The sequence below is a fragment of the Hyaena hyaena genome, unplaced genomic scaffold (assembly GCF_003009895.1).
Source record: "Hyaena hyaena isolate Hyena2069 unplaced genomic scaffold, ASM300989v1 scaffold_412, whole genome shotgun sequence".
NCBI classification, from domain to species: domain Eukaryota; kingdom Metazoa; phylum Chordata; class Mammalia; order Carnivora; family Hyaenidae; genus Hyaena; species Hyaena hyaena.
Window position 1 is genome coordinate 1,146,654 of NW_024081043.1, and position 10,732 is coordinate 1,157,385.

Here is a 10,732-nt window from a genome sequence, read left to right on the forward strand (position 1 = left end):
ACCCATACCCTGCTTGTGCTCACTCGCTCTCAAAATAAACAAACATTTAAAAAAATAATAATAATGATGCATACAACACCACAACTATGAACCTAACAAGTGTTGTCCAGGGATTCTGAGTGGTGTGAAATAGAAAAGATACCTAGCCCACAGGCACACAATTGTTTCTTCACCTGCCCCAATGAAGCCTCAATAAAGGTAAACAGATGCTCCTCCATGCTTTGTAAGCTCTAAATAGGAAGAAGGAACTCCTCTTCTGGGCTTCCCTTGGGAAACTAAATTCAGTGAAATTATCATCTGGTACAGACCTTGAATTGTCATTTTTCCCACATCAAAATCACTAGGTAGTCCTTAATATGGATACCAAAGCACTTAGATGGCATCATTTTAGAATCACATCATCTAGCCAGCTATATTTTCTCTTTCACTGTTAGATTTATGATCATTCTTCAAGAAGATGTGGTTTATCTATACCATGGAATACTACATGGCAATGAGAAACAATGAAATCTGGCCATGTGTAGCAACATGGATGGACCGTGAGGGTGTTCTGCTGAGCGAAATAAGTCAGGCAGAAAAGGACAAATATCATGTGTTTGCATGTATAGGAGGATTAGGAGGAACTTGACGGAGGAACAAGGGGGAGAAGAAGGGGGGAAATGGTGGGGGAAAGGGAGAAACCATGAGAGACTTGAATGCTGACAAAAACTGAGGACTGATGGATGTGGGGGGGAGGGGGGGATGGGCATGGAGGAGGACACTTGTGGGGATGAGCACTGAGTGTTATGTGGAAACTAATTTGACAATAAACTATTTGTAAAAAAAAAAAAGATTTATGATCATTCTTACTCTTAGGAGATAAAAATTAATACATTTTAAGCTAGTTGATATCTGGCAACTCATGTCATTTTTCAGATAGCAGTGATTTACAGCTCAAGTTTTAAACTCTTATACCCATTTGGTGCTGAGTAAAATGTCTATAGCTCTCGAAGTTGTATTCTCATGATTTCACAATTATTTCACTCTCCCTTAATTTTCTGGTAAGATGCCTTCCATAACAGTCTTTGAGTGACTATTTATGTGGATTTAAATAGGAAGATGGTTACTTACGATCGGCGTTCTGAGCCTCAAGTCGGAGAGCGAGTGCCGTACGTCATCATTTATGGGGCTCCTGGAGTACCGCTTATCCAGTTGGTGCGGCGCCCAGTGGAAGTGCTGCAGGACCCAACTCTGAGACTGAACGCCACGTACTACATCACTAAGCAGATCCTGCCACCCCTGGCAAGAATCTTCTCACTTATTGGGATTGATGTCTTCAACTGGTATCATGAATTACCAAGGGTAAGCCTACTAAACAGTATATACCTGTGCTGTGACTACAGAGAGAATTCACTTGCAGTTTCTAGTAGAACTAAAGATTTTATTTCTGTGCTATGAGAGGCAACATAGATACTCTATTATCCTAAACTGACAGAGGTCCCACACTCTTCTGGTTTCCTAAAAAACAAAACAAAACAAAAAAACTTTTTTCTACAAACACCTTCCCAGCTTCTGTCAGACTAGCTAAGTTATAGAATATTAAAACAAATTCCACCACTATGTCAGTAGTAAACACTTAACATAATAAACCAGCTAATAAAAAATAAATGGAGAGCAAAAATTCCTTAAAAGTGGTGTCTAGTATATAGAATGTAGTATCTAGACATAGTGCTGAAGAAATCAGACTAAAGAAACTATGTTAAAATAGCATTATACTAAAGTAAATCGTGGAATGTGGAATCTTAGCAAAGGGAGTTTTGTTTGAACACTTCTTGTTAACTCATTGGAAGCCTGTAGGAGCAACAGGCGATTGTGTAATAATCTGCGTTAGTCTAGGAGAGGAGCAGTTTCAGTCGACTGCCGAGAATTCGATCTGCTCAGTTATTTGCTGTTAGACTATGAAAGACTGATGGTATTCAGGGAAACTGGTAAAAATTGGTCTTCAAATTATTTTTACTTTCTCAACAAGCACATACGGCCTCAAGGAAACTAATACTGAGGTTGAAGGCTGTGCTTCAGAGAAGCTGTGCTGGCTGACATCTGCAATGCTGTGTCCTGGTTTTCATTTTGTCAGCAGCAAGAATGTTAAGCCAGTGGCTTTGTTAGGAAACTGACCAAATAATCTTTATGCAGAGTCATTTGTAAGATACCAGGAGAAGGCACCAAGGGTATAATAATCACATGATGATGTTATTTCAGTGTAAAAGCAGTACCAGAAGTCAGGTCTCAGAAGACCAGTATTAACTTCAAATGAAGAATGCTTAGGTGACACGGTCTAATTACATTTGAAGTTCTCCAGATTTATTTTTGCTTGAATTTTGTACCCTACTGCCTACCAAGTTATTTTTAACCTTCTTGTCTTGTTTCCACGGCCCAGTTGTGCAGCCTTAAACAGTATCCACTCTCAACATGGATTTCTTCCATTGCCCTGTATGATCTCACACACCCATGTATCTCAACCAAAAAACTGAATGGCAGGAGAATTTTTTTCCCCAAAAGAAAAAAGAAAAACATCATATCTGATGATGCTAACATGTAAGCTCTATGAAAAGGAGGATTTTGTTCATTTCTGTAGCCCTGTTATCTAGAACAGTACCTGACATATAGTAGCTACTCAGCACTTGTTGGATGAATGAAATAGTGCCTTCGTACGCCTGCTGCAGTTAGCAGGAGAGCAGTCCAGATACGTTAATACACAGTGTTCTTTTATTTCAGGTGTACGACAGTTCCGTACATTACAAGGTGCCCATCATGATAAGTGTGCTCTTAATCCCCATCACCCACCCCACCCACCTCCCCGAGACTTACTTCTGGATTGATGTTTTCATAGATCCAGAAAGCCAGCTCCTCTCGAAGCGAACTTGAAGGGCGAAAAGGCACTATTTCCCAGTACTTCACCACTTTACACTGTCCTGTGTGTGATGACCTGACTCAGCACGGCATCTGTGGTAAATGTCGGAACCAACCTCAGCATGTTGCAGTCATCCTCAACCAAGAGATTCGGGAGATGGAACGTAAACAGGAGCAGCTTGTAAAGGTACGACCTTCTTTGATAGACCTTTCAGGGAAATATCATCAGCCCTTGAGGGTTTGAGATATGAAACCGGTGTGAAAAATAGGAGTAAAGATTCTGGGTTAATAAACATCTTAAAATATCAAAAATACAATTGAACTACATTATTTAAAAGATGGCTTGATTTTGGATACTAACCCTTTATCAGATGTGTAATTTGCAAATATCCTCTCCCATTCCGTATGTTGTCTTAGTTTTGTTGATTGTTTCATAATTTATTTTTATTTTTATGGAATAGTGTATTGTGTATATTAAAACCTAGAACTACAATGTACCTCTACCCAATTTCTTTTATAATAGTATTTACCAATTTCTCTATCATCTCTACTTACCATTCTCATGGGTTGTCTAGAGAATTGCTAGTAAACTTGGAAGGTTCACAGTTCTAAGAGTCTAGGTAGAAAATTAATAGTTAACGTGATTGAGTCTTACTATGTGCTAGAGACCTCTTACAAATGAGTAAACAGACTACGGGGACGGGGGGTGGTTATGTACACTGCTAAGTGGCCAGGCTGGGATACAGACATAAAGTGCAGAGATGATTTTTCAAATGTGGGAATTCTACCAGTAAGAAACAACAGAAATCTCTTGAAGTTGGAAAATGAAACCTGTAAAAACATTATCTTAGCACATTTTAAAAAGAATCAAAGTAGTATATTTCTTAACAGAGTGATTATACCTTTTAAACCATTGTATTTCAAGTACATTTTTAGCTTTTAGGCTAGAGAAGAACAATTTTGGAGTGGATTTTATTTTGTCTTACTGTAAAAGAGCAATATGTAAAGTTATTGAAGTGTGTAAAAACCAACCAGATAATTGAGAGGCAGTAGGATTTAGTGGAAAATGAACCATGCTGAAAGTAAAGACAGGATAGTAAGATAGTCAGGATTCTAGTCTGGACTTCATTGTATTGTCCTTGCCCTTATCAGGTTCATAGGTCCCATCTACTTCCGAGATTGTAAATTCTCTTACACAGTCGTTCCTCACAGCCCTAATGTAATCCAAACCAGTATGTGAAGGCCGCCTCTGCACCTTGTCCTCAAGGTAAAGAAGCTTTTGAACCAAGACAGAGTATCAGTCCATAATCTCTTAGTAAAACTTAGCTGCCATGAACATGAACAGGGAGAGAAACCATGTCTTAGGAGACTAGGCTCTGAAGAAATGTGAGCATTATATGAAGATGACTGAGGATTGATAAAGCATAGACTATTTATTTCCTCCGCACCATTCTAGCTGCCACATTTTGTCCTGGCAGAAACTTAAGTTTTAGAGACTATAGCCAGTCATCTAGAATCCATTAAACAGATCTCATTAAGGATGGTAGAGTCTTAAAGGTATGATTATTTTCCTGCAACTACAGAAGCCTGGCTTGTTGAAATAAGTTGATTTTTCCCTCTCCCCTGCTCTCTGCTAAATACCCTCACTTTTCTCCGTCTGTTATCAAACTAGTCCAAACCTCCATCTTCTGTCCCCTAAACTCCTGCAACAGCCTCCTACCCTGACCCCCCTGCCACTGTCTCCATTCTTAACATTAGAATGATACATATATATTTTTTTAAGTTTATTTTACTAATTTTGAGGAGAGAGGGGGGAGGAGAGAATCCCAACCAGGGTCTGCACTGTGAGCGCGAAGTCCAATGTGGGGCTTAAACTCAAACTGTGAGATTATGATGTGAACCGAAATCAAGAGTTGGATGCTTAACCAACTGAGCCACCCAGGCGCCCCTAACAATTATATTTTCACAGTACAAGACTAGTACTTTCTCTTTTTAAATCCAAACTCCTGGGGTGCCTGGGTGGCTCAGTCAGTTAAGCATCCAACTTCAGCTCAGGTCATGATCTCACAGCTCGTGGGTTCGAGCCCCGCGTTGGGCTCTGTGCTGACAGCCAGCTCAGAGCCTGGAGCCTGCTTCAGATTCTGTGTCTCCCTCTCTCTCTGACCCTCCCCTGTTCACGCTGTCTCTCTCTCAGAAATAAAAAAAAAAAAACATTAAAAAAAACAAATTTAAATTCAAACTCCTTTGTATGCTTTATTAGTCTCTCTGCCTGCTACCTTTCTTTCTATCCATTATTTACCCTCTCCTGGTCACACTCTTCAATACAATGCTATAAAGCCAGAAATTCATTATAAACTCAGAAAACAAAATGATTGTTGGGGAAATTTTGACTCCCTATTAAACACTACATGTAAGATTCTAGACAGCCACAGCAAATCTCAGAAAAATTCCATCACCTCAAAAGTATTTAATAATAAACAGGAAAGAGTGAGAAGGAATGAAATAAGCATCTGATTGGCTTATTTTTTCAGAAATTTTCAAAGGATAGCAAAAAGACTAAAGCGGACTTTTTTTTTTTTTAATGAGTTAAAAGTAATTATCTCGTTGGTGGTATTTTGAGTTTTTTTTAACATAAGCTGAATTGAGCTAGAGCGCCAAGGGTTGAAATCACCAGTAACAGATCTTGAAACTAAACACTGAGTTAAATTTAAAGAGGCAAGTAATTCCATCCGGGCTTATTTATCAGATAAGCACAGAGAGTTGCATCAGTATTTATCAGTTTGTCCTGACACCTGACTATAGCTGCAGTACATACAGCTTCAATACAGAACTTGTGTGTTTGGGGATAGATTTGAGTCTCATGGCAGAGATCTCCTTAGTGAAAGACTTCATAGAAGAACAGCATGCTTGGTCATCAGAGAGCACACTGAGTAAGTACGCGGTTTCTCAGCAGTTTGTTTGCACAGCATCGTCATGTGGGTACGGTAACCAGTGTGCTCAGGAAAACCCCTTTTCAGTTGACTGATACAGATGAGAGAATGAACTAGAGCAGTCTGAGTTTTTTCTCAGAAGACCACCTAGAGCAGAAGCAGCTATTTGTTATCCCTTTTGTAAATCACCCGGACACACTATTCAAATAAAAAAATCCAAACTGTATTTTCTTGACCCTTTAGTCCACTCTAATATCCTTTTTAATTTTTTGATGTTTTTCATGTTTTATAATCTTTTTAATATACATAGGACTTGGGACTTTAGGATCTCATCATTGTGTTAAGACATTGTAATGCTTCGCCTCTGTTAAAAGTTGCCTTATTATTTTCCTTTTCTCATTAAACATCAGAATCACCTGGGGGCCCTAAAAAGTAGATTCTTAGGCCCTCCTGCTCAGGGATTCTGATTCAGTGGTCTGGGTTGGGGCCCAAGTATTCGTATACTTTTAAGCTCATGTATAGCAATATGAGAACTACTCGTTTGGAGTCTAGACTGCTACTTTCTAATTCACATCTTTTGGGGTTTTTTCATACTGACATTTTCTAGAGTAAGAAAATGTATAACTTATTGGCATCTGAAAAGCTAAATGAGTAATTTGAAAAAATATTGTTTATGGCCAATTTAAAAGACAGTCTTTAATGGTAACTGGATAGCTTATTATATGAATCTTAACACACCACTGACCCTTGAGCAACATAGAGGTTAGGGGAACTACCCTCAAATCCACATATGAATTCTGACTGTCCCAAAACTTTACTAATAGCCTGCTGTTGACCGGAAGCCTTACTGATAACTAACAGTTGACGAACACATATTTGTATGTTACATGGATTACACACTGTATTCTTTCAATAAAGTAAGCTAGGAAAAGTCCTAAGTTGGAGAAAAAACATTTATAGTACTGTACTGAGTTGATTAAAAAAAAAAAAAAAAGTGTATCAGTACTTACCTTTTAGAAATGCCTCAACATAGGGTGGGGCTTCAGAGATGAAAATTAATGAAACTTCCTATAATAAGTGTTAGATGTCTGCCAGTAACCTGTGGTGGGTCAGAGAGGAGGGATTATAACAGTTTGTTAACACATATGCATAGGACCTTTCCTATTGTTTTATGTATTCCTCTTATACTTTCAGATATGCAAGAACTGTACAGGGTGCTTTGATCGACATATCCCGTGTGTCTCTCTGAATTGCCCCGTACTTTTCAAACTCTCCCGAGTAAATAGAGAATTGTCCAAGGCACCATATCTCCGGCAGTTACTAGACCAGTTTTAAATTGTCAATATCACAGAATTCCAGGTGCTATTTTTTTCAGTGTTTACCACTAAACTGTTGTGCATGGTGCTTTTTCAACTTTCATCGAGTCAAGTATGTTCACTGTCTCTTATCTGAAGACTATGAAGGCTTTTATGCTAACTGAATTAAAAATTGTTCTTGTTGATCTCTGAATAGCTCACTTCTTACAATGTACAAATTCTCCATCCTTTCACCTTTTTAACATTGTTTTATAACGTCTGTGTTGAATTTGCTCCGGTATGTGTAACATCTTGTAAATCCATTTGCGTAGATCATACTTACTTCCCTGTGGAAGGAGCACTGAAAACCTCTTTAAAAAAAACAAAAACAACCCATTCGTGTGTTTTCCTTGAACTGTCTGTATCAAGACGTGTTACTTAGAGATACTCATTCACTTTATAATTTTGACTGCGAAATATTTTGTAAATACACTTTTTTACTTTTCAAACAACTGAGTAAAATAATGTGCAATGAATTTTATACAGATGATTTTCAAGTTGTTAGGTATATTTCCTCTAGGTTTTGCTTGACTCAGAGTAGAGTTGTTATTTTGATCAAACTGTGCAAACAATAGTACCATGTGTAGCATTTTGAAACCTTATTTTCTAAAACCGCTGTCTTGCTTTAGCTATTAATGGGGCATTGTGAGGAACCGTGCAAAGACATTTTTGTTACAAACCTGTGGGCCTGTTGCAATACTTTAAAAATAAAAATTTTATTCCATTTTGCTTGTTTTGTATAGACATTTCTATTGCTTCTAAATATGCTTAAAATATTTTCTTTCCTTATGTACTGTACAGTTAATCTTATTTGCCATCATCTTGAACACAGAATGTGTATTTAGAATATTTGTATAACTGTATAAAATGAAAAAGGAATTATGTGGTCAGTGCATTGTTTTCTAAACTGGAAATCATTTTGTTTTAAAATAATGGAAACCATATTAAAATTGAATAAAATATGAAATACGGCAGTGTGATTTTATCTTGGTATAAACGGTCTTTCTCTTCATCTGTTGTATTAGCCTGTGTTGGTTGCATCTTATTAATGAGGTAGATTTAACTCATTGTTATATTCCAGTTGATGCTGCAAATTCCTTCACCAAACCATGTGAACTGAAGGGGGGGTGGGCAGCAAAAATAGTCTAGAAAAAATTCTAGCTCTCATCCTTTTACAGTTATAAGAAGCTACTTGTTTAGTAGAGTTTCTGTGTACATTTTCATTTGGATACGATTAGTCTTGAAGCCAGAACTTTCCAGAGGGAAAACAATAATTCCATTCTTCCTTTTTAAAAAATTAAACATCAGTTTTTTTCAGTAGAAAACAATACAGAAATAAGAATTACTTTCTCTTCTCTAAGTTCTGTGCTATTAGGATTCCCACTCCCATCAGCTTTCCCCTAGTAACTGGACACAGTATTCTCAACAGAATAACCATTCTTCATCTCTCTCAAACTGAACACAACCAAACTAACAAATCATCGTTAAACCACGAGTGCCCAAAGCTAGCTCAGTGTTACAGCCTCCCCATATCTCTGCACCCCAGTTCTGTAAGGAAGTACGTCCCTTGTAACGCCGTCCTCAGGGAGATTCCTTTGCTGTTTCAGTAACTGTCACCTGTGCGGGTACTAAAACTTGGACATCTTTGACCAAAAGAATATTTCGCAAGAAGCTTGCAGCAAGATACTTTCTAATTATTTTCCCTTTTTAGTCAGCTGTTAATACAAGTTTTTTATTTCACCCAGACCACAAGAAGAAAAAATTCCATTTCTGAGTAATGCTGGAGAGAGAATGTCCTTAAACATTCCCTTAAGTTTATTAAAACACCATTTCCTCTCATTCTACCCAATTCCCGCCAGTGCCTTTCCCTAAATGTAGAGCATTGACGGAAGCTACTTATAACTGTCTCTCTCCCCCACTCCCCAGAGAGCCCTGTCAGCGGTGGGAAGGAGGCAAATGCTGAACCTACCCTACTCAATCGCGCATGAACTTCAGTTTCTTAAGTGTCTGCAAAGAAGGCCAAGGCACTGGGAAAAACTGGCAAAAAATGTGAGCAGGAGAATTTTGAGAGGAGGTAGTCCTGTGAGGGCCGACGCAGGCCACCAAGAGAGGCTGTGGACTCTGTTCAGCCCTGCTCTTCGTCACAGGCACATCTCCATTAGTCGCAGGAGGTACATAGTCCCTGCCAGCACGCACGCTGCCCTGAGCGCCTAAAAGTCTCTCCGGAGCAGTATTTTATGCAAGTAAAGTCTTACAGCTCTGTAATCTTCATCTTTCCATTTATTCTCTGCTGTTTACATTTTCAAAATAACGACAGGGATATTTCTGTAGGCCGATCAAATAAGCTTTTAAAGTGATTTCTCAACTTCAGAATAGTATTTCTTAAGATAGTCATATATATTTGACTTTAAAGTAAAACACTTGGCTACAAATGACACTAGGGCTCTGCCATGAACAGAAGGAAGGGCGGGAAGGCAGTGGTCCGCCGGTAGCTATTTTTAGGCCACGTACGTCCCAGTCTCCCGCAGCAAGACCTACACCTCTTAGAGAACAGTCTGCCTAGAGCATATGATGAGACGTGTTACCTTTAGCCATTTGGGGTTTTAGAAAAGTGAATGAAATCTAATACCATTAATGCCCCGAAGTTCTTCTTAAGAAATGTTCTACATAGGAAAATAGTCATGGATTTTTTTCTAGCATTTGAGGTCTGAGGAAGAAGTCAACAGACAGCACTGAATCCACTGTCTTGCTCACCCGTACCCATAACTGTTTTGTCACTTTGGCCAAGCTCCTAGATTAGCTTAAAAGCAACATATCTTGTAAGGGAACTCTCGCATTTATAATCAGGTTTCTGTGTATATTCGGGGAGGAGAGAGTGTGACCAGGAAGATAGAGGAGGCACTTTTAAATCAAAATACCATCTTCCTGCCTCAGAGTCTTTACCTGACTTGCTATTAATACCATCACAGATGCCTTTGTTGAAGGGAAGGACTGAGAGGCTCCAGGAAAATAATATGCCCTGGTCTTTCTCACCATTGCTACTGGGAATGCAGCCCTTTTGAAAAGCTACTGATTTGGTCATAGAGATTAAGAAGTTTAAAAATAATCATTCTTTGAAAACAAGATAACACCACCTGCCCTGATTACTTGATAGAGGCTCTATGAATGGGAATATGGATTAATGCAAAAATTTACACAAATGTAAATTATTAGGTATGCAATGAATATTTACTGAGCACCTAAGATGCACCCTGCATTTTGCTCATCTAACAATACTAAGGCAATCCACTGCCTCAAGTATGTCACACTGTTGAGAGAGATAAGTAATGACATTGTTTTCAAGATGATGACATAAAGATGTTTTTGCCTCTTCCTCTTCTCTTGGATGAACCCAAAAATAATAAAGAGAAAGCCAGCATTAGAGAACTCCAGAAAAGCTTAGGAATAGAAGACCCCGGATGTGAACTAATTCTTTAAAGGGAGAAGTTAGACCTCACAGACCACCTTGACTCCACATACTCAGGTGACCACACCCTCCCCTATACACACAGTTGACCT

At 38.6% G+C, this 10,732-nt stretch overlaps 1 protein-coding gene across 1 annotated transcript in view; it reads left to right on the plus strand.

Annotated features, from left to right (window-relative positions):
* The window catches only part of REV3L (REV3 like, DNA directed polymerase zeta catalytic subunit), a 180,687-nt gene extending 172,784 nt beyond the window's left edge, over positions 1-7,903 (plus strand). The window contains exons 30-32 of the mRNA XM_039252205.1: positions 1,095-1,341; positions 2,870-3,076; positions 7,014-7,903. Coding sequence (XP_039108136.1) covers positions 1,095-1,341; positions 2,870-3,076; positions 7,014-7,154 — 595 coding nt within the window. The 3' untranslated portion in view covers positions 7,155-7,903. The remainder of the gene's footprint in view (positions 1-1,094; positions 1,342-2,869; positions 3,077-7,013) is intronic.
* Positions 7,904-10,732: the final 2,829 nt, after the last annotated feature.